General features: G+C 42.7%; 1 protein-coding gene across 1 annotated transcript in view; it reads right to left on the bottom strand.

The window, feature by feature from the left end:
• Window positions 1-1,515: 1,515 nt before the first annotated feature.
• The window catches only part of LOC130366721 (olfactory receptor 1020-like), a 51,645-nt gene continuing 29,222 nt past the window's right edge, over window positions 1,516-23,938 (bottom strand). Inside the window, exon 2 of the mRNA XM_056569043.1 lies at window positions 1,516-2,457. Within this exon, the coding sequence (XP_056425018.1) occupies window positions 1,516-2,457 (942 nt within the window). The remainder of the gene's footprint in view (window positions 2,458-23,938) is intronic.

Genomic DNA, 23,938 nt, shown 5'->3' with positions numbered 1-23,938 from the left:
CCTGGTTTGACAATGTAGTCCTGAAAATTCAAAAATGGAAAAATGTTTTCATAATAAAAGTGAAAAGATATGTGGATGGCCAAAAGATCTAAGATAAGGGCTAAACTCTTTCAAGTTACATAGAAAAAGTGGTATGCAATGCTGTACTGCCTTTTATTAAGTTTTTCCTTCTTTTTTTATTTACCTTTCCCTTAACCCCTTTAGGACAATGGATGTATACTTAGTCCATTGCCCGCTCCCATTATATGAAGCACGCTCAGGAGCTGAGCGCTTCTTACCCAGTGGGTACCATTGCTATCAGCAGGCTATCACCGCTAATGCAGGACATTGCTGATGGGGCTGATGTTCAGTATCAACCCTTTAGATGCCACAATCAAAGGTCCACCATGGTGAAATTACAGCATCCCGAATAGCTGAGAGGACAGAGCAATTGAGCACAGATAACACTGATCAATGCATTGTTCAGTGTATGCAATCTATAGATTGCATGTAATAGTCCCCTATGGGGACTAAAAAAAATGTGTAATAAAAGTAAAAAAAGAAGTTAATAAATGGTATTTAACCCCTTACCTAAAAAAGTTTGCATCACCCCTTGTTTCCCATTTAAAAACTATATATGTAAACAAAAATAAACAGAAACATATGTGGTACTGCTGTGTGCATAACTATAAAAATATACCATTAATTATACCACATGGTCAATGGCGTATACGTAAAAATAAATGCAGAAGTCCAAAATTGTGTATTTTTGGTCACTTTGTGTACCCTAAAAATATATAAAAAGCGATCAAAAAGTCCCTTATCAATAAAAACTTCAGATCACAGCGCAGAAAATGCTGTACGTATCGCTGTACGTATTCTAGATATGTGTCTCCCTTGTAATGCTCTAAAACCCTCTGAAAACATATCTCTCATTTGATAATAGACAATAAAGGGGTACTCCGGTGGAAAATATTTTATTTTATTTTTTAAATCAATTGGTGCCAGAAAGTTAAACAGATTTGTAAATTACTTGTCCACAGTGCTCTCTGCTGACACCTGATGCCTGTATCAGGAACAATTCAGAGCTGCATAGGTTTGCAATGGGGATTTTCTCCTGCATCAGGTGTCAGCAGAGAGCACTGAGGACAAGACAAAAAATAAATTCAAAAAGAAAAGAATCTCCTCTGTGGCATACAGTTGCTTAAAAGTAATAGAAGGGTAAATATTTTTACATTTTTTAATAGAAGTAATTTGCAAATCTGTTTAACTTTCCGACACCAGTTCATTAAAAAAAAATGTTTTCCACCGGAGTACCCCTTTAAGGCATCCAAAGTTTCTTTATTTTGGTTAATAGACAATCAAATTATAAAACTGCCCTAACCTCTTGGTTTCCTCATATATATATATATATATATATATATATATATATATATATATATATTTCCATATTCGTTCTGCAGCTTCATCCTACCAATTAAAAAAAATAATAAAGCCACATCGTACAACCCCTACAAAGATCCTCTGACCATTAATTTACCAGATCACCCGCTTATGAAGTATTTCCTTTACGGCTTTCTTAATGTCTTTATTCCTCAGACTGTATATAATGGGGTTGACCAAAGGAGTAAACACAGTATATAGCAGGGAGAGGATTTTACTCATGGTCATTGTTTGTCCTTTTGTTGGGACAATATAAACACCGAACAAAGTCCCAAAGAATATGGAGACCACAACAAGGTGGGAGCTACAGGTGGAGAAGGCTTTCTGTCTACCAGTATTGGAGTGGATTCTTAGGATTGCTAAAATAATATAAGTATAAGACACAACAATGATTATGGTTGGGATGATGATTATTGGAATACTTATGATATAGGTCTCCAAGTGAACAATGAAAGTGTTGGAACAGGAAAGTTCTAGTAAAGGAACAAAGTCACAGAATACATGGTCAATGATATTAGAAACACAGAAGTTTAGCTTTGCTATTGTTACAGTGTAAGTCAAAATCATAGAAAATCCAAACAACCAACAGATGACGGTCAGAATAACACAATGTCCACTTGTCATGATAGAGGAGTAACGAAGAGGATTACAGATGGCCACATATCTGTCATAAGACATCACTGTGAGGAGGAAACATTCAAATCCTTCTGAGGCGCTGAAAAAATAAAACTGAGTGATACAACCAATAAAAGTCATGGTCCCCCCATTATTCAGGAGGATGTGGAGAAGGTTGGGGACAATATCTGTGGATAACAAGATGTCACTGATGGACAGATGTGAGATGAAGAAGTACATTGGGGTGTGGAGGTTCTTGATGGTGGACACCAGGGTGATGATCAGGAGATTCCAACATATTATCAGACAATAAACCACAAGGAACAGACAGAACAGGAAAAGTCTTAAACCTCGACTGACCTGAAATCCTAAGAGAAGGAACTCTGTGACCTCCGTCCCGTTATTCTCCTGTATGTAGATCTAGGCAGTAGATATAATGTGTGTTATAAATCTGGAAGAAATTACTTATCATACAAGACTACAAGATACAAGACTTTGGGCTCCTTTACACGAGCATACTTATTTGTGGGTTTCCCGCTGTATATTTGAAAGGGGGTGGGCTCTCCGTTGCTGTCCGCAGCAAATTTTCAGCCGCAGAATTTCCGCTGCGGAAAAACCCCCACAATCCTCATTGAAGTCAATAGTTGTGACATGGATTTTAGCAGTGTTCTTGTAGCTATTTTCTCCCGGCCAAATCCGTATACAGAATGTATATACCGAAGTATATTGAAGGAAATCAAACAGAGCCATTGTCGGTTTCAGTTGCTTCTGCGTTCTCTGTGTGCTTTCTACTGAGCTTTATTTCAAATCGTTCAAGTTTATATCACCTTTGTCATTAACATAACCCACCCACCTACTATGCCTTTCCTGCACAGCTTTGCGGGCTTTCTTTGTTCAAAATCTTCACACGATGGGAGGGGTGATATGAGAGAGAGCAGATGGGGGAGAGCAGATGGGGGAGGAGTGGACAAGTAACAGAAATGTGGAGTCTTCATCCTAAATGGGCATTTTACATATACAGTATATAAAATGTATGTATACACACATATACATCTATCACAGGCCCCCCTAAAATTACCATTTTCCCTTCCCATAATTTCCATCATCCTAACTCATCTGCCCCAATGTTTTTTCTCTAACGCTTCACTATACTTTAGACGACCCATGGCTTATCTATGGACCCCCTTAGACTCAGACTTTACACATATGGAGTCAGATGCTGTCCCTATGGGTCACTGGCATTATAAATGGCATTAAAGCTCTGAAATGGGGTATAGGCTTCTTCTGTAATCTCAAAGTCCTCATTTGTCATCACTGGCAAGGCTATCTCGACGGCAAAACACAACACACAACAAAGCAAGATTATTAGAATTATAAGTATGACTATCTTACCGGTTCTAAATTTCCTGAGATATACGTGCAACAAGTCTCCCAAACATCTTATATACCCCCCTTTTTCCTCTTACCCCCTTACATCATATCTAATGCCGTACCATTTTGGAATGTTATAGCGGATGTGGCTCTTAATTGTTCGGCCTGACCTGAAAGAGCATTTACAAAGAAATGTATTAATCTTTGTTGGTTATAATAGATATAATTCATTTTACTCATGGAAATCTAGGATTTTATTGATTCAACTCCGGCTTTTTACTTGACCTATAGCTATAAAACTCATCTGGGACCCCCCCCCTTGGGACTCCTATAACATCAATATACACAAAGGGATCAAAACTCCCAGCAGGGGCTGCATGTTTACCTCTAAAGTGTGGTTTGGATTACCTTGTAGGTTCGGTAATGGAAGTGTGTATGGGCAGGCATGTCTTGCCTAATGTGCATTCCCCAATTTAATTCCCTTCTAATTTGACTCTAAACTTCATATCCCCAAGTATCCTATACTTTACGATAGTCATCATTTACTCATCCCGCTCTTTGTACATGTTCACCTACTGATTCTCCTCATACAACGTCACCTCCTAACAATCCGTTGTGATTATCTTTCCCTTTGGAACAACCATGGTTATGCACAGACATAGATTTAACAGTTATCAGAGATACATCTATACGGGATCATCATATGCAATCTTCTTTTTCCTCACTTATTTCCTGCATTGGTTTTGAAGAAATGGGTGACAATTACAGAATCTGAACTAGGTAAAGTTTTACAAAAGGTTCTTAATTGTATACTTTACTGTATCTATGCTTAGGGATCAGTACAATTAGACAAGGAGATACTGATATTGACCTACCCCAGGCAGTTAGATGAAGTCTACTCATATTCTCTGAAACAGGTAAGATGTTTATGGAGTGTGTTGGTCAGGTACCTTTATTGTTTTTACCTAGGTCATATGTCAGATGTAAATGATGACGTCTGTACAAACCTTCTTTCTGCATTGTTGAATCCTGAGGCGACCCAATGTACTGACATTACTATGCACATAGCTCCCCTTTGCTTAGTGTATGGGGTCATATATGTTACCATGGGGTACAAGACTGCTGGCACATACATTTTCTTACCAACTCTCCGTATGCCGTCTTTGCCCTGTACCACCTCTTTCTTCTTCCATTGGTCTCTCTCAGCATGCATAGCTGGTTCCTGCAAGAGACCAAACCAGAAAATTCCACATTGCCCATTCACCTGTACACTTTGTACCATCATTGTGGGGGAACAGGAGCGCTGTAGCCTTGGCAGCCTCCTTCACCATTCAGTCCCCTTGGCTTCTGGGGTTGTTTCCTTCATGTGTCTCTGATCTTTACGATGGCCACTTTCTCTGGCAGCTCTCGGACTTTGAACAATTGAATTACAAACTACAGATTGGTTCGCTCAAGGATTCAACAACACTTTTACTTCAATAGGCCCATACTTATGGACGTTAATTAAAGTGTACCCGTACTCATTGTGTCATACCTTCAGATATCTTACACATCTCAGTGAATACCTTCAACACTACTGAACCACCAGCTCAGATCGAGTGGTTTATTGCAGTAGAACTTCATTCTGCGTGTGGTCACCATATATCCTGTCTTATGTATTACATCTTTTTTTTTACCTTATAAGTTTAAGACAATCAGCATCTTCGTATTACACTAAATATCATTATAAAGTTATCCACTCAAAATTGATGTTATTCAAATAAATACAATGTAGAATGAATAGGTATATCACATTTTGTATGCAGGTACTTTAACACATTCAAGTTTAAATGGTAGATATTTAGTTTCCTCAATCTAATGTGACTGTGTCTTAGTAGACCAAGGCTGTTCAGTCAATCTTCCTATAAGCCCCGCCTTTCTCCTCCCACTCCTCTATGTCACTGGTCACCACCCCTTTGAGTCTGGCTTTTTGTCCTCCTTTCGGTTTGGTCATATCTCAACAACTTTTCAGCAATCAGTCTACATGGAGACATACCATACACAGGTAAAATGTAACAATACCAACATTTACAAATACTCAACATACAACACACAGGACCCACATTCTCACCAAAAACCAAATGTAAAAGAATAAAAATATACAGAGCTATTTCAAAAAATTGGGAAAAAATCTCCTTCAATGTGCATTATTTATAATCAATAAACCGTTAGCTGATTTTAAATGCTCAAGGTAATATTCATTAATTAAATAGTGATCACTTTTTAATTTATTTTACGTTTTATTTTATTCTCCTTGGCCACACTTCTCTCGTTACTCCTATAATATAATCAGACAGTTAATTGCATTTCCTTATGAATTTATTTTCCTTTTTTTTTATCCATCTTGCACTCCTGCGAAAACAAACTTATTGAGAAATTAATAAAATACCATCAAATAGGTTCATTATGATATAAACATGTACATAAACAGGTTCACCAAAAACCATTCACTGGTAAAACCCCATGTATTCCTAATTTATCATACCTACTTCATTATACTAGGTGTGTTAAAATGGCTGTCGGGGAGTGGAGGTGGGAACTAATCGGATGAGCTAAAATGGCTGCCAGGGAGTGGAGGTGGGAACTAATTGGATGAGCAAAAATGGCTGCCGGGGAGTGGAGGTGGGAACTAATTGGATGAGCTAAAATGGCTGCTGAGGGGAGGAACTTCCCTTTTTGGGGTGGTAACATGGCTGCCCCCCCCCCCCCCCCCATAGGAGTAAGCATGTTGCAGAGACTAGAGAGAAAGAGAGAGAAAGCATGGGATGAAGAAAGATAAAATATTAACAATGTCTGGGGTTATGACTAGTTTTTTAAAAAAAAATGTATTTCTGGACATCGGTGTTAATTTCATATACCTAAATATTTTCATCATACTTACAGCCAACAACTTCTGCCTATCTATATGAATTCAGATGACCAAAACACAACTGTATATTACCCTGCTATATATATAAACTTTTGTATCCTATCAACAATCAATATATTTCAAACTTGCAACTGCCTTAATATCTATAATTCATCAATTCCGAACTCACCACATGTTTTCCATCAAAACTTCACTTTTTTTTTTCCTGTCAGCAACTCACTCTATCAGTGAGGTCAGGTTACATCTGCAAATTTCACAGCCCACTCCTTGCAGCTTCAGCCCCCTCTGTCTCATACCCACCAGCCCCCTCTTAACTGGTGGGCCTCCAGCTGTTGCAAACTAAAACCCCTCTTAACCCTGCACTTTTAGGAGATATCTTTAAAACACTAATACATTAGATCTAGTATTAGAAGGGAAGTTTTTTGTCCCCCTTCGTCTGAATTAGCTAATTTAACAATAATCCATGGACACATTAAAAAACAAAACATAACACATATTCAATCAGTTATAATGGGACAGGTCCCAGGAATATTGCAGAAAGTCCCCCTGTCCTAGGCTCACATCCAACATCTATTTACAACAGCATCTGGCATCCGGCACCACTCTGTTCAAGACCTGCCGCCTATTTATGATAGCCTTTGTCCTAGCTATGCTATGTCTACTCATCCCAGACACGAAACTGGCTACTTATGACAATTTACTTTGCAATTCTTTCCCCGATTATGATCCAGTCCCTCCCACCAGGATCCTGCGTACTCACTCACTCACATTTCATACACACTCGGGCAGTAGATAGCCATTTTTATGACAGGTACATGGGTAATTGGCTCTGGGCGAGAATTATTACTGTCTCTTCTTCATCACAAACCAGTCATCTTAAGGCATCAAGATAAACCAAAGGAGGGGCAGGGACACTGTGGCTAGGTACAAGAAGGTGTCCTTACCGTACTTCCGGAGATGATCCACTGCCTTCCTCTGTGCCATCTCCTTTGGTTCCAAATGATTCCCCAATCAGCGCGACTGGATTATGAATGAAATAGCCCAGGCCCCCATTGGGCACCATCTGACGTGGATTTTATCAGTGTTCTTGTAAGTATCTTACTCCAGGCCAAATCCATATACAGAATGCATATACCGAAGTATAAAGAAGTAAATCAAACAGAGTCATTGTCGGTTTCAGATGCTTCTGCGTTCTCTGTGTGCTTTCCACTGAGCTTTATTTCAAATCGTTCAAGCTTATATCACCTTTGTCATTAACATAAGTTCCCACCCGCCTACTATGCCTTTCCTGCACAGCTTCGCGGGCTTTCTTTGTTCAAAGTCTTCACACGATGAAAGTTGTGATATGAGAGAGAGCAGATGGGGGAGAGCAGATGGGGGAGAAGTGGACAAGTAACAGAAATGTGGAGTCATCATCCTAAATGGGCATTTTACATATACGGTATATAAAATGTATAAATACACACATATACATCTATCACAGTTGAAGTCTCAGCACTTCCTGCAGACTGCCGCGGCCCTGTACAGGAGAACGCGCGGGGGGGGGGGGGGGGTCAAGCGGTCAGACCCCCCGCAATCTATAACTTATCCCCTATCCTTCAGACTTCAGCTCTCCTTTAATTTTAAAGTTTTTGAAACATGTATGGCTAGAGATGAGCAAGGATAGCCTGGTGAGCCCAATTTTGCTTTTAACCTTGCGGGAAACAGCGGCTCGCCAAACTTTAGAACATTGCCATGCACGACTCATGCAAGCCTAGCAACGGCGGTAATAATAGTAAAAGGGATGAAGAACACTTGGTGCTTTGGCAACTGAATGAAAGGAAGAAGTTTTGGGAACACTAAAATGACATCAGGGTAGCCAGGCATACCTTGAAGCTATCAGCAAGAACATATGACCCCAGGTTATCCAATCATTACTTTGAATTAGGTGCTATACAGCTCCGAGGTGAATGAGGACACAGCATATGGGAGGATTTAAGATGTGTCAGGCCTTTTGTCCAGGTCAAAATGAACCAGAGAGACACAAATCTCCATTTTGCATCTGGCAGCCATCTTTAGATGTAGTCTAAGCAGGAAAATGCAAAGTTCAACTCAAAATTTGGAAATATTAAATGTTATTTCATTGAATAAAAAATAGTCCTTACAAACAGATGTGAATTGTCTGTGGTAGAGATGAGCAAATTTTTGAAAAATTTGATTAGGCTGATTCGCCAAATTTTCTGAAAAAAATTGGTTCGGTCCAAAATTATTTGCTGTGAATCGCTATTAAAAACGGCTATTTTCGGGCTACAGAGAGCTTCAATGGGGGAGTAGAATACTTTACCTTGTCGTAACACGCAAAGAGAGTGTGCGGTGTTAGTGAAATAATACTGTCATTTAGTATGATATGCAGATTACAGGCATCACTATTAGAATCCATGCCGCAGAGCGTTTGGATGCGGCAGCAGGGTCGGGAGACCACATGGTGTCACAACTGAAGAGATGGAGCTTGTTCCAGCCCCTGCCTCTCAGTGCCGCCCTCAATGTGAAAGTGCAAATGTTTCATTTAATCAGTTCATTATATAGTTCATTGTTATCGTTCATCCCTGTTTCATTGGATTCTTGTGGTAATTCCACAGTCCCTTTGAGGAAGGAGGAGGAGGGAAGTGGAGCACAGTTTAGGTTTCGAGAAATGGGCATTTTTTCTAGTAGTCTGACAGGAGAGGAGGAGCAGGAGCAACTAGAGAAGCTAGAGGGTTATGAGTAAGGTGAGACAGAGGACCCAGACACATTGTGGCAGTATGCAGTGGAGATGGCGGCAGGGAGTCCCTACGAGTCACTTTCACAAATGGCACGATGCATGCTCAGTTGCTTGCGTAGTTACCGCTGAATTGTCACCATTCGGCAGTGGGATGACTTCTGGCTCTCCACCTTATTGGACTCTCGCTACCGGCACAAAATGAGAGCCTTTTTTACACCCACTGAGAGTGAGGACAAACTTACCTCCTAAAGAGGCATCCTATGTAGTAAGTTGGCCAATTCCTATCTGCACCATCGTCCATCCACTAGCAGGTCTTACGCAGGGGGCCCTTTGCGCTCACCTTTCACTCACTATGTGGAGGGTAGGTGTGGCAGGAGCAGTGCCAGCTCCATCAGCAGCAGCCTGAGTCTACAGACGCTAATGAGTAGCTTTCTTCACCCACATAGTGAATCAACTCATCAGCAGCAGGTAGACCTGAACCAGCAGGTTATTGCATACTGTCACGATTCGGCTAGCTGGATGTGGATCCTCTGTGTCAGCGAGGGATTGGCGTGGACCCTATCGGTGGACCGGTTCTAAGATGCTACTGGTATTCATCAGAGCCCGCCGGAAAGCGGGATGGTCTTGCTGCGGCGGTAGCAACCAGGTTGTATCCACCAGCAATGGCTCAACCTCGCTGACTGAGAAGGCGTGGGACAGAAGGACTAGGCAGAGGCAAGGTCAGACGTAGCAGAAGGTCGGGGCAGGCGGCAAGGTTCGTAGACAATATGGATAGCAGAAGATCTGGAAACACAGGCTTTGGACAACACTAAACGCTTTCACTGGCACAAGGCAACAAGATCTGGCAAGGAAGTGGAGGGGAAGTGAGGTCAGTGCAGCGCTCGAGGTCAGTGCAGCGCTCCCGGTCAGTGGGTCTGACCGGGGCGCTGTAGAGAGAGGAACGCCGCGAGCGCTCCAGGGAGGAGCAGGGACCCGGAGCGCTCGGCGTAACAGTACCCCCCCCTTAGGTCTCCCCCTTTTTTTGTCTGGCAATTGCTTCACATGGGACGAGGACACTGGGAGCGATTGTAGGGTTTCCACAAAGGCAGGCAGTACAGCAGGAGTGGGAATGGGGAGGGAGGGCAGAGGGTGAAGCTTGGCACGGGGCAGGGTGTCACCAGGACGGGGGCTATGAGGAGGCACGGCACAGTCCCGATAGGCCTTGGGGAGACCAGGCACAGGAGGAGACACTGAGGCCCGACAGACGGGACTGGGAGCAGAGGTGAGGCATTTCTTAAGGCAAGCAGAACCCCAATTCTTGATCTCCCCGGTGGCCCAGTCAAGGGTGGGAGAATGATGCTGGAGCCATGGCAGACCGAGGAGGACTTCAGAGGTACAGTTGGGAAGGACGAACAATTCAATCTTTTCGTGATGGGGTCCAATGCACATTAAGAGGGGTTCTGTGCGGTAACGCACAGTACAGTCCAACTTCACTCCGTTGACCGAAGAAATGTAGAGCTGCTTGGCGAGACGGGTCACCGGGATGCAGAACTTATTCGCCAAAGAGTCCAGAATAAAATTTCCAGAAGCACCAGAGTCCAAGCAGGCCACGGCTATAAGGGAGGAGTTGGCAGAAAGAGAAATCCGCACGGGCACAGTGAGACGTGGAGAAGCAGACTTCGTACCAAGGGACGCCACACCCACGTGAGCTGGGTGCGTGCGTGCGTTTCCTAGACGTGGAGGACGAATAGGGCAATCCACCAAGAAATGTTCAGTACTAGCGCAGTACAGACATAGATTTTTTTCCCTACGGCGAGTCCTCTCTTCATGGGTCAGGCGAGACCGATCCACTTGCATAGCCTCCTCGGCGGAAGGCACAGGCGTAGATTGCAAAGGATACTGTGGGAGAGGTGCCCAGAGATCTAAGTCTTTTTCCTGGCGGAGCTCCTGGTGTCTCTCAGAAAAACACATGTCAATGCGGGTGGCCAAATGGATAAGTTCTTGCAGGTTGGCAGGAATCTCTCGTGCGGCCAGCACATCCTTGATGTTACTGGATAAGCCTTTTTTAAAGATCGCGCAGAGAGCCTCGTTATTCCAAGATAATTCGGAAGCGAGAGTACGAAATTGGATGGCGTACTCGCCTAATGAAGAATTACCCTGGACCAGGTTCAGCAGAGCAGTCTCGGCAGAAGAAGCTCGGGCTGGTTCCTCGAAGACACTACGGACTTCAGCGAAGAAGGACTGGACTGTGGCTGTGGCAGGGTCATTGCGGTCCCAGAGCGGTGTGGCCCAAGACAAAGCCTTTCCAGATAGAAGACTCAATACGAACGCCACCTTAGACCGTTCTGTAGGAAATTGGTCCGACAACATTTCCATATGTAGGGAACATTGCGACAGAAAGCCACGGTAGAGTCTAGAGTCCCCATCAAATTTGTCCGGCAGGGACAAGCGGAGGCTGGGAGCGGCCACTTGCTGCGGAGGAGGTGCAGGAGCTGGCGGAGGAGATGGTTGCTGCTGTAGCAGTGGCAGAAGTTGCTGTAACGTGGCGGTCAACTGCAACAGCTGCTGTCCTTGTTGGGCAATTTGCTGCCATTGCTGAGCGACCACCGTGGCTAGGTCAGCGAGACTTGGCAGCGGCACCTCAGCGGGATCCATGGCCGGATCTACTGTCACGATCAGGCTAGCTGGATGTGGATCCTCTGTGTCAGCGAGGGATTGGCGTGGACCGTGTCGGTGGACCGGTTCTAAGATGCTACTGATATTCACCAGAGCACGCCGCAAAGCAGGATGGTCTTGCTGCGGCGGTAGCAACCAGGTCGTATCCACCAGCTACGGCTCAACCTCGCTGACTGCTGAGAAGGCGTGGGACAGAAGGACTAGGCAGAGGCAAGGTCAGACGTAGCAGAAGGTCGGGGCAGGCGGCAAGGTTCGTAGTCAATATGGATAGCAGAAGATCTGGAAACACAGGCTTTGGACAACACTAAACGCTTTCACTGGCACAAGGCAACAAGATCCGGCAAGGAAGTGCAGGGGAAGTGAGGTCAGTGCAGCGCTCCCGGTAAGCGGGTCTGACCGGGGCGCTGCAGAGAGAGGAACGCCGCGAGCGCTCCGGCGAGGAGCAGGGACCCGGAGCGCTCGGCGTAACACATACCTTGACATGCCCATGCCAACACACCTTATATCCGCTGGACTTCTGGGCAGCCAAACTTGATTTGTGGGCGCAACTAGCAGAGTTTGCCCTGGAAAAGCTGTCCTGCCAGGTTAGTAGTGAGCCATCAGAGCGGGTGTTTAGTGTTGTGGGGCCATAGCAACCCCAAGGAGAACTCGTCTATCAATGTAAAATGTGAAGATGAATCAGGTATGGATCATCCAGGATTTCCACCCACCAATGCCTGATGCATCAGAGTAGATTGACCATGGTGCCACACCAACACTTTATAAATATGGATAGTGCCAAACAGATTTCAGATGCTGCTCCCCAGTTACAGACATTCCTCTGCATCAGACCACAAGTAAGTATTAAAGATATGCATTACGTAAAACTTAACTTTTAATAATATTCTTAGGATAAAATATAGGTACCAAACATTTTTTGAAAGTCAAACAAAAGGAAAGATCAGAAAAAAAACACCATGTGCCACCTACACCACCAAGTATTGATATTATGCAAAGACCTCTAAAAGGTGGAAGGGAAGAACATATACTTCATTGTAACCTGTGGGGGTAAATACTTCCCCTGTAAGGCCCTACTCTTGCATTATTATTTCCCTTCTTTGCCCTAAAAAGGGCAGCCCCACACAGGAACCTCTCCCTATTTACCCTTCCCCCCTGCCATTTCCCAGGGTTTTTAGGTGGAAATAGAGAGAGTTTCCTGTGATTGGCTGCAATTTTTAGAGTGAGTAACAATTCCTAAGAAGGGATTTAAAAGGGTGAGAGTGGGGCCTTACAGGGGAAGTTTTTACCCCCTCTTGCTACAATGGACAATACTTTGTTCCTTTCCACCTTTTCGAGGAAAGTGTTACTCGTCTTAAAAAGTGCGGCCTCACACAGGAACCAATCCCTATTTCCACCTTAAAACCCTAGGAAATGGCAGTTTGTGGGTGGAAATAGGGAGAGGTTTCTGTGTGGGGCCGCCCTTTTTAGGGTGAGCAACACTTCCCATGAAGGCAATTAATAATGCGAGAGTAGGGCCTTACAGGGGAAGTTTTTACCCCCCACCGGTTACATTGAACCATATGTTGTTCCCTTCCACCTTTTGGAGGTCTTTGAATCACATCAATACTTGATGGTGTAGGTGGCACATGGTGTTTTTGCACACCTTTCCTTTTGTTTGATTTTAAAAAAAATTGGGGTACATATATTTTATCCTAAGAATATTATTAAAATATAAGTTTTACGTAATTAATATTCTCAATACTTACTTATGCAAACTAACACTTTTACAAAACAGATTGTTTTCTTCTGCCTACCTGCCTGAGCTACTATTCTGATCCTGCCACCCGCCTGATGCCACACATTTGATGCCAAGTTCTCTTTTTTTTCACACACCTTCGTCACCGGGTACGTGTATTGCCACCCACCGCAACACTCTTTCACCTGGTCACTATCAGGACTCCTGATACTGCTGCTGCCACCACCAGGCTGTCTCACTCTGCCACCACATATTCTCCTCATGCAGCTGCCACCACCACGCTGTGTCATTCGGCCACTATATTGTCTCCTCATGCTGCCCAAATTCCAGGCTGTGTCATTCAGCAACTATATGGTCTCCTCATGTTACCGCCACCTCCTTGCTCTGTCATTGAGCCACTATATGGTTTTCTCATGTTGCCAACATCTCCATGCTGTGTCATTCAGCCACTAAATTGTCTCCTCATGCTGCCCAAACTCCAGGCTGTGTCATTCAGCCACGATATGGTCTCCTCATGTTACCGCCACCTCCATGCTCTGTCATTCAGCCACTATAACATCTCTTCATGCTGCTGCCAGCTCAAGGCTGTCATTCAGCCACTATATGTTGCCAATAACTCCAGGCTGTATCATTCAGCCACTATATAGTCTCCTCATGCTGCCACCACCTCCACACTGTGTCATTCAGCCACTCTATGTTCTCCTCATGCTGCCGTCAACTCCAGGCTGTGTCATTCAGCAACTATATTGACTCCTCATGCTGCTGCCAACTCCAGGCTGTGTCATTCAGCCACTATATTGTCTCCTCATGCTGCTGGCTAAAAGCTTATAGTTATTGCATTAGGATTGAGAACATTTATTCTTATTTGCTATTGGTTCCTATATTATGCAATCAAGATCTGCTGTTGTGTTACAATAAAAGTTACAAAGCCAAAGGCCGGAAACAATAAATTTGAATTCTTAAGAAGAGGATTTGTCACAAGAATGTGACTGACTAATCACTGGAACAAATTCCGTCCCCTCCTTTACATGAATAGTGAAGTTTTAACATCTTAGGATACTCTTTGAATATAGCATAAGTGGTGTTAGGGAGGAAAGTGATAATCTGTGATCAAAGGAGGGAAATTGATAAGGAAATCAAATGGTTGAAATAAATGAACTCTACAAAATAATTACAATTATTATTTGCAGACTTTCTGAATCGCTATAGTTGCTTTAATTTTAGTAACATAATAAAGGAACAAACACAGACAAAGCTCTGTAAAATCTATGTTTCAGGATACAGATGGTCCACTATTCCGGAACACACATCTGTGCAGAACTGCTTGTGGTTGGATACTTTTAGCTTAAGCATTTGATTGGCTGTGCCCCGATATCTGGGCAAAAAGGACATTTGGGCTGAGGGTTGCCCCCCTTTTGTTTTAATTCATATAAAAATACATGCTTCCTAAATAAAGCTAGAGCATTGTTGATCTCCCACCCTTGTGTACGTGTGGTCATTCAGTGTAACTACTGGCCGATCTTGTTAAGTGGGAGCCACACCTGAGATTGATGCCTGAGATATTTCTCCATCACTACTAAAACGCTTGCCAGTTTGCCTCCTATATTTTATTGTCTCCTCATGCTGCCCAAACTCCAGGCTGTGTCATTCAGCAAATATATGGTCTACTCATGTTACCGCCACCTCCTTGCTCTGTCATTAAGCCACTATATGGTTTTCTCATGTTGCCAACATCTCCATGCTGTGTCATTCAGCCACTAAATTGTCTCCTCATGCTGCCCAAACTCGAGGCTGTGTCATTCAGCCACTATGTGGTCTCCTCATGTTACCGCTACCTCCTGCTCTGTCATTCAGCCACTATAACATCTCTTCATGCTGCTGCCAGCTCAAGGCTGTCATTCAGCCACTATATGTTGCCAATAACTCCAGGCTGTATCATTCAGCCACTATATAGTCTCCTCATGCTGCCACCACCTCCACACTGTGTCATTCAGCCACTCTATGTTCTCCTCATGCTGCTGCCAACTCCAGGCTGTGTCATTCAGCCACTATATTGTCTCCTCATGCTGCTGGCTAAAAGCTTATAGTTATTGCATTAGGATTGAGAACATTTATTCTTATTTGCTATTGGTTACTATATTTTGCAATCAAGATCTGCTGTTGTGTTACAATAAAAGTTACAAAGAAAAAAGGCCGGAAACAATCAGTTTGAATTCTTAAGAAGAAGATTTGTCACAAGAATGTGACTGACTAATCATTAGAACAAATTCCCTCCCCTCCTTTACATGAATAGTGAAGTTTTTACATCTTAGGATACTCTTGGAATATAGCATAAGTTGTGTTAGGGAGGAAAGTGATGATCTGTGATCAAAGGAGGGAAATTGATAAGGAAATCAAATGGTTGAAATAAATTAACTCTACAAAATAATTACAATTATTATTTGCAGACTTTCTGAATCGCTATAGTTGCTTTAATTTTAGTAACAGAATAAAGGAACAAACACAGACAAAGCTCTGTAAAATCTATGTTTCAGGATACAGATGGTCCACTATTCCGGAACACACAAGGACACTTGGGCTGAGGGTTGCCCCCTTTTGTTTTAATTCATATAAAAATACATGCTTCCTAAATAAAGCTAGAGCATTGTTGATTTCCCACCCTTGTGTACGTGTGGTCATTCAGTGTAACTCCTGGCCGGTCTTGTTAAGTGGGAGCCACACCTGAGATTGATGCCTGAGATATTTCTCCATCACTACTAAAGCGCTTGCCAGTTTGCCTCCTCCTGCTTTACACTGGATAGTACAGTCCCTCTAGTCTGCCATCACCCTTGCAGTTGCTACCTTCTACCAGACCTTGAAAAATTTGATAACAAGATAAAAGGTCAGAACTCTGGAAACTTAAATTTAATGTAAATACGTACAAGATAATGCACCTGGGATGTAAAAACCCGAAGGCTGAATATAGAATATGTAATACAGTCCTAACCTCTGTATCTGAGGAAAGGGATTCAGGGGTTATTATTTTAGAATACTTAAAGGGGTACACCGGTGAAAACCTTTTTTCTTTTAAATCAACTGGTGGGAGAAAGTTAAACATATTTGTAAATTTCTTCTCTTAAAAAATCTTAATCCTTCCAGTACTTATTAGCTGCTGAATGCTACAGAGGAAATTTCTTTCTTTTTGGAACACTGATGACATCACGAGCACAGTGCTCTCTGCTGACATCTCTGTCCATTTTAGCAACCATGCATAGCAGATGCATAACAGACATATGCTAAGGGCAGCATGGTGGCTCAGTGGTTAGCACTGCTGCCTTGCAGTGCTGGGGACTTGGGTTCAAATCCCACTAAGGACAACAATAAATAAAGCGTTATTATTATTATTATAATAACATCAGCAGAGAGAACTGTGCTCGTGATGTCATCAGAGAGCATTTCAAAAATCAAAGAATTTCCTCTGTAGTATTCAGCAGCTAATAAGTACAGGAAGGATTAAGATTTTTTAATAGAAGTAATGTACAAATATGTTTAACTTTCTGCCACCAGTTGACTTAAAAGAAAGTTTTTTTCTCCGGAGTGCCCCTTTAAAGGAAGGTAGACAATGTAATAGAGCAGCAGGAAATGCTAGCAGAATGCTTGGGTGTATAGGGAGAGGTCTAAGCAGTAGAAAGAGGGAAGTGCTCATGGTTGTATACAGAGAGGTATTAGCAGTATAGGGGGAAGTGCTCATGCCGCTGTACAGAGCACTGGTGAGACTTCACTTGGACTATTGTGCGCAGCACTGGAGACCGTATCTCCAGAAGTGTATATAGATACTCTAGAGAGAGTTCAGAGAAGATACTAAACTATTACATGGGTTGCAGGTTAAAACTTACCATGAAATGTTAAAGGACCTTAACATGTATAGCTTGGAAGAAAGATGAGAAAAAGGGGGATATGATAGAAACTTTAAAACTGTGTTGAGCGAGAATATTCGAAATGCAAATTTTTACCACCAATATCGGCCCTTTGCGATTTCACGAATATTTAGAATTCAGTGATATATATTCGTAATGATGAATATTTTTTTTTATTATGTGAATATTAATGTGAATATGTATGTAAATATCGGCACTTCCAGACTGGACACGGATCCCTCCCTTCTTTTAGGTAAAATATATAATTGCGCATGCGCACTATGCAAATGTATTTATGAATTTTTGCATGAAAAACGAACATAGCGAATATGCAAATTTCACGAACATAGGAAGAATATTCATCCATATATTCGCGAAATATCGTGAATTTGAATATGCCCGCTGACACTCATCACTACTTTTAAATACATAAAGAATATTAACTCAGTAAAGGAGGAGAGTTTATTTAAAAAAGACTACTACAAGAGGACATAGTTTTTAATTAGAGGTGGTAACTGTATCAGAAGTGGTAACTGTACATACAGTGAATGAGTTTAATCATGCACAGGATAAGCATAAGGCTAACCTTCATGTAGGATAGGGACAAGGACAATACATAGTATTCAGAAATATTGGGCAGACTAGATGGGCCAAATAGTTCTTATCTGCCAACACATTCTATGTTTCTTTGGTTAACCTCATTTTGAATACATTTGAAGAACATCAGTTTTTAAACCTCCTTCTGTATGCTGCCTACTACTAGTCTTACCAATCTACCACCTCCTGTTTTTGGCTTGCCTGGTAAATAAATATAAGATATGCAGAGGTAGCATTTGCATTGGGGCCCTGTGCCTGAAAGGGCCCCAAGGCACCTTTGCCCCATAAGAAGACTCCAGTGGTATAGATGACACATGGTAGACATGGGGATCTGTTACAGATTTTGCATTGGGGCCCACAAGCTACAAGTTATTTCTCTGACACTATCTACTACCAGCTAGGCCTGGAAAATATTTAAAAACCTAATTTTTTAAAAGCATTTTAAAACTTCTGTTTTTAAACCTCCTACTGAACGCTGGGAACTACTATTCTTACCAGTCCGCCACTTCCTGCTGTATGCTGGGCACTACAATTCGCACCAGTGGAAAAAACAATTTTTTTTTAAAAACACGAACAACCACTTCTCAACCCTCCAATGTAACATCAGGGAGAGTGTTCAGCGCAGCAAGCAGCGTAGTTTTCCCTAAGTTAACAAGACTGTCTCCCAGCAATGTAGAAAAATGTATGTTTGTTAAATTGAATCAGGCATGGATCAGTGTAGAATTATAACATCCTGTGCCAAATGCCACTGATTAGACAGTACTACCATCAACCTACTGTCCATTGGCTACTACAATGCCCTCCTGCTATACACTGGCTAATACCAGCCCCACCAGTCGGCCATCACCTTTGCTGCTGCTATGTACAATCAGGTCTACACATACACAACCCATAATCCCCCAAAAAGGGACCTTTTTTCAGCTTTTATACAAAAGCAATTTTTTCTTTACTATTTCAACTCCTGAAAAGGGATATTTTTGGGAATATTTGGAAAAATCCATAGTGTCTTCTGATACCTCTGTGTGCATTTTAAGTCAAGGCACCAATAAAATATAAACAAGAAAATGAAGGGAAGTTGCATCAAAAGGAAGGTTGCAGCCTCCATAGCTGCTCATCACTGCAACATGAAACAATGGAACAGACAATAAAATCTAGTATGTGAAGTCAACTTACTCTACTGTCATTTTGGTGTCTTAACCCCTTAAGGACCAAGCCTATTTTGACCTTAAGGACCAGTCCAGTTTTATTTTTGCATTTTATTTTTTTTCTCCTCGCCTTCTAAAATCCATAGCTCTTTTATATTTCCATCTACAGACCCATATAAGGGCTTGCTTTTTGCTTGACCAATTGTACTTTGTAATGAAACCTCTCATTTTACCATAAAATGTACGGCAAACCCCCAAAATTATTTTTTTAGAGAGGAAATTTAAATGAAAACCACAATTTTGCACATTTTGGAGGGTTTCACTTTCACACTATACACTTTACGGTAAAAATGACATTGTGTTCTTTATTCTTTGGGTCAATATGATTAAAATGATACCCATGGCTAGATACTTTTATATTTTTGTACTGCTTAAAAAAAATCTCAAACTTTTTGTACAAAATCAGTAATATAAAATTGCCCTATTTTGTCAACCTATAACTATTTCATTTTTCCGTATATAGGGCAGTATGGGGGCTCATTTTTTGCACCGTCATCTGTACTTTTTATTGATACCACATTTGCATATATAAAACTTTTAGATCACTTTTTATTTCTTTTTTTTTAAATAAAATGTGACTTTTTGAATTTTTACGTTTACACTGTTCACCGTACGCAATCCTTAACATTATATTTTGATAGTTTGGACATTTACGCACGCGGCTATACCAAATATGTTTATTTAAAAAATGTACCCTTTTTGGGGGTTAAAGGGGAAAAAGGGAAAATTTTCATTTTGATTAGAGCATTGCACTAATCAGTATTATCAGTGATCGTCTCGATCTCAGACCAGAGCAGAAGATCCCAGGAGACTGCTGGAGGCAGGTTAGGACACCTCCGTCCGCCATTTTAGATGACTGAATCCCTGCCGCAGTGCTGCGGGCGATCTGATTATCTATTTTAACATGCGCATTGCTGCAGATGCCGTGATCTGTATTGATCACGACATCTGAAGGGTTAATGGCGGAAGTTGGCCATTACCGTCAGGCCCCTAGCCACTGCTAGCAGCCGGGACCTGCCGTGTATGACGTGAGCACCGCTCTGATGTTCGTGGTCATACACAGGGCGTACATGTACCTCCTTGTGCGCTAAGTACCTCTGCACCAGGACGCACATTTACGTCCGTGGCAGTTAAGGGGTTAAGACTGGAAACAAGAACTATAATAGGGAGGGAGAAGAGGGGGACTCACACAGCCAGTTCATAAGAGGTGACATCAGAACAGAAATAAGTTACTGTAGCACAAAAGAAGGTGGGAGGGATTGAGGTTCATTGGTATTGTATTAAGAAATTGTATATGTTATAACCTAAGTTCCCCAGGTTAAGGGAGGATTTGTCTTATGGCCTCTTCAAAATGCCTGAAGAGAACCTTTTACATTTTATTAATGAATCACTGGATTACTGAGAGCAGGGTCATGGAAAGCATAAACTCAATATTGGTGCGAGACAGATGGTCACAATAACGGAGAGCCAAGGGCCGTCGCCAAGAAGAAGGGGGTTACCAACCAAAAGAGTAAGCAGGCTAGGGATGGTGGCTATCCAGAATTAAAATTACAATCTGTCTCACACATCCAGGAAAGACACTATAAAAAAAAATGTGGGAAAGACATTCTCCCAGGATCCTTAGAAAGCCAGAAAAGCAGGGCTGAAATCTGGTCTGGGAAGCGGGCCAATTTAAAGGCTTTGATCATGGAAGTAATTTCCTACAGACACAGGCAATTTATCAAGTTATTATGAAGTCTCTAAGAAAATATCTTTCTAGAGGGATGTGAAACCCTGGAAGGAACTGAAACACCAGAGCAGGATGCGACCAAAGAGAAAAATCTATGCAGTCTAGATGAGGCCCAGTGAGGAGGTTAAGGTTATCACTCTATACAATGTTGCATCTGTGAAAAAGATTATGGAAATAAAAATATGGTACAGGCGACTATGGGTGCTATAGGTGTTGTGAGCTAGAGAATGATAACCATAGTCATCTATCAAAGAGTCTACAAACCTGAGGGAAAACAGATCTTTCTTGAGTCTATGTAGTTTACACAAGGAAATGAAGAAATTTCTTATAGATAAGTCTAGATGAGGCTCAGAGAAGAAGTGTCTCTTGTGTGAATTCTTACCCCCCTGAGATGGTGGGTTTCCAGCCTCATAAGGTTTTTAAGGTAATACAGGGAAAGCAGATGAAAGCAATGGCAGCCAGAAGGCCAGACCCTCAGGATATCAGTAGAGGCAATGGGTATCTGCAGAGTGGGGAAGTGGCTCAGGGTCCAAGTGGTCAGACTTGGAGTCAGTGCAGAAGGTAGGGAGCATATGGGAGCGGAAACTGAGTCTGTTATCCCCTCAAATAAGTCCTCACTGTGAGTGGATAACAACAAGTGTGTGTGTGGGGGGGAATGTTTTTTGGGTGAATGGCCAACGATAAAGCCCTTCATACTGGAAATTTATCAGAAGCTCCTAAGGAGTGCAGTAAATCCCACCAGGATACCACAAAAATGTGGTGTGAAAAGAACCTAACTCTGCTGGAGCTAATATCTAGTATGGGCAGATGTCCTATGGTACTTTGCAGAATCATTGGGTTGTTTGAACACAACCCTGCTAGGAAAAATAACTGACTGTGTACTATTAGTTTGCAATACAATTTAGTGACATATAATAACTGGTAAGATACATGTATCACTTTATATGACAAGATCTCCTAATTCTCAAAATCTTAATCCAATAAAGAAACTAGGATGTGCTGGAAAAACAAGACCAATTCATGGATCAATTTTTTTTTCTTTGTAGGGTTAGAATATTAAATCAAGAAAATTATGAAGCACTTTTACTGATTTTACAATAAACATATTCCAGACCTATGGGAATTATCTATGGGATTTTTTGGTGTATGTTACATAAAGATTTATCGATCATCACTTACCTCGGATATTTCTCCTGTAATATTATATAAATGTCACTTACATCAGATATTTCTTTATTCTCCATTTTCAGATGAATATCTCTTCTCTTTGCTCTCAGGTCTCTGGGGGGATGGTGGACAATGTTACACAGGAGCAGCGTCAGCTTCTATGACCACCAGACCCCTGAATGTGAAGCATTACCTGCCGATATTTATCTACAAGATGAAGACAAGGGACCAGGTAGAAGAACCCCCCGGAGATATCTCTGCTATCGTTTGATGAGTCTCTGGTGTTCTGTTCAATGGAGAAATCAGTAGATAAATAATTTGCTGATTATTCCCAGAGACTAATCTTTATAAGAATATATAAAGCAAACTTTCTACACAATGAGGGGCATTTACTAAGGGGTTTGGTCATTTTTTTCGGTCAATTTTTGGTGCTAAATTGTCGCAATTGCGCCTACCCTATTTTTCGTGCGACTTTCTCTAGCAAGAGCTAGAAAGTCAAATTTTTTTTCCCGCTTGATTTACCCTAGTTTGCATTTTTGACTTGCAGTGGTCAGGTATTTATTAACTGCGACAGTCGCCACTGCACAATAAACAGTCGCAACGGCCGTAAAAATTGACAAAATTTACTCCAGCTTCAACATGGAGCAGGAAAAGCTACTGCCGCCCGGGCTCCGACATACTTTCTCCCCGCTACCCTCACTGCGCTACCGGGACACTGCAGTGATTTACATCCCCCCCCCCCTCTCACCTGCCAGCGCCACACAACTCCCATCTGTCTGCTGTTGCAAGACTACAAGTCCCAGCATGCCTTTACAGTGAGGACACGCTAGGAGTTGTAGTGTTGTAGCAGCGGGAGCTGAACGGCGTGGGCGGGAGACAAGGGGGGATGTATATCAGTGTCCCCATAAGTGAAGGTAGCGGGGAGGCCGAATGAGGAGCCCGGGCGGCTGCACTGTAATGTCAGCCCAGGTTCCTGCCCTGACAGCCAAAGGCTTTGGCTGTCAGGGCATGCTGGGTGTTGTATTTTTGCAACAACTGGAGGGCTACAGTTTGCAGACCACTCGTTGTGGTCTGTAAACTGTAGTCCTCCAGCTGTTGCAAAACTAAACAGCTGAAGGGGACCGGCGAAGATTTTCACTTACCCTTCCGAGGCTCCAGCGACGATTGGTGACGGAGATCGTCGGGCGGCACTGTCGCGCGGTAGTCTCTTGCGGCAATGTCGTGCGGAGCTGGATCCTACGGAAGCCGGTAAGTTGCCCAAGCCCTAAAACAGTGTTTCCCAACCAGGGTGCCTCCAGATATTGCAAGACTACAACTCCCAGCATGCCTGGACAGCCTTTGGCTGTCCAGGCATGCTGGGAGTTGTAGTTTTGCAACATCTGGAGGCACCCTGGTTGGGAAACACTGGCCTAAAACAGTGTTTTCAAACCAGGATGCCTCCAGATGTTGCAAGACTACAACTCCCAGCATGCCTGGACAGCCTTTGGCTGTCCAGGCATGCTGGGAGTTGTAGTTTTGCAACATCTGGAGGTACCCTGGTTGGGAAACACTGGCCTAAAACAGTGTTTCCCAATCAGGGTGCCTCCAGATATTGCAAAACTACAACTCCCAGGTTGGGAAACACTGTGCACGGCCTCCGCCCCACCTTACTGTAAGGGCATGCTGGGGGTTGTAGTCCTGCAGCTGGGGGCAGGGGAAAAGCTTGTCACTTGCCCACACATCTCCTGCACCACACAACTACAACTCCCAGCATGTCCTTACTGTAAGGGCATGCTGGCAGTTGTAGTCGTGCGGGGCGGGAGATGTGTGAGCAGGTGATAATAAATGTACTAACCCATTTTTTTTTCTTCTCATTTCAGATCCGTGTATCCTGTGGACTCCTTCGGATTCGGTGGACT

The sequence above is a fragment of the Hyla sarda genome, chromosome 4 (genome assembly GCF_029499605.1).
Source record: "Hyla sarda isolate aHylSar1 chromosome 4, aHylSar1.hap1, whole genome shotgun sequence".
Taxonomy (NCBI): Eukaryota; Metazoa; Chordata; class Amphibia; order Anura; family Hylidae; genus Hyla; species Hyla sarda.
Note: the sequence above shows the minus strand (reverse complement) of the source record. Positions and strands in the feature narration are given on the sequence as shown.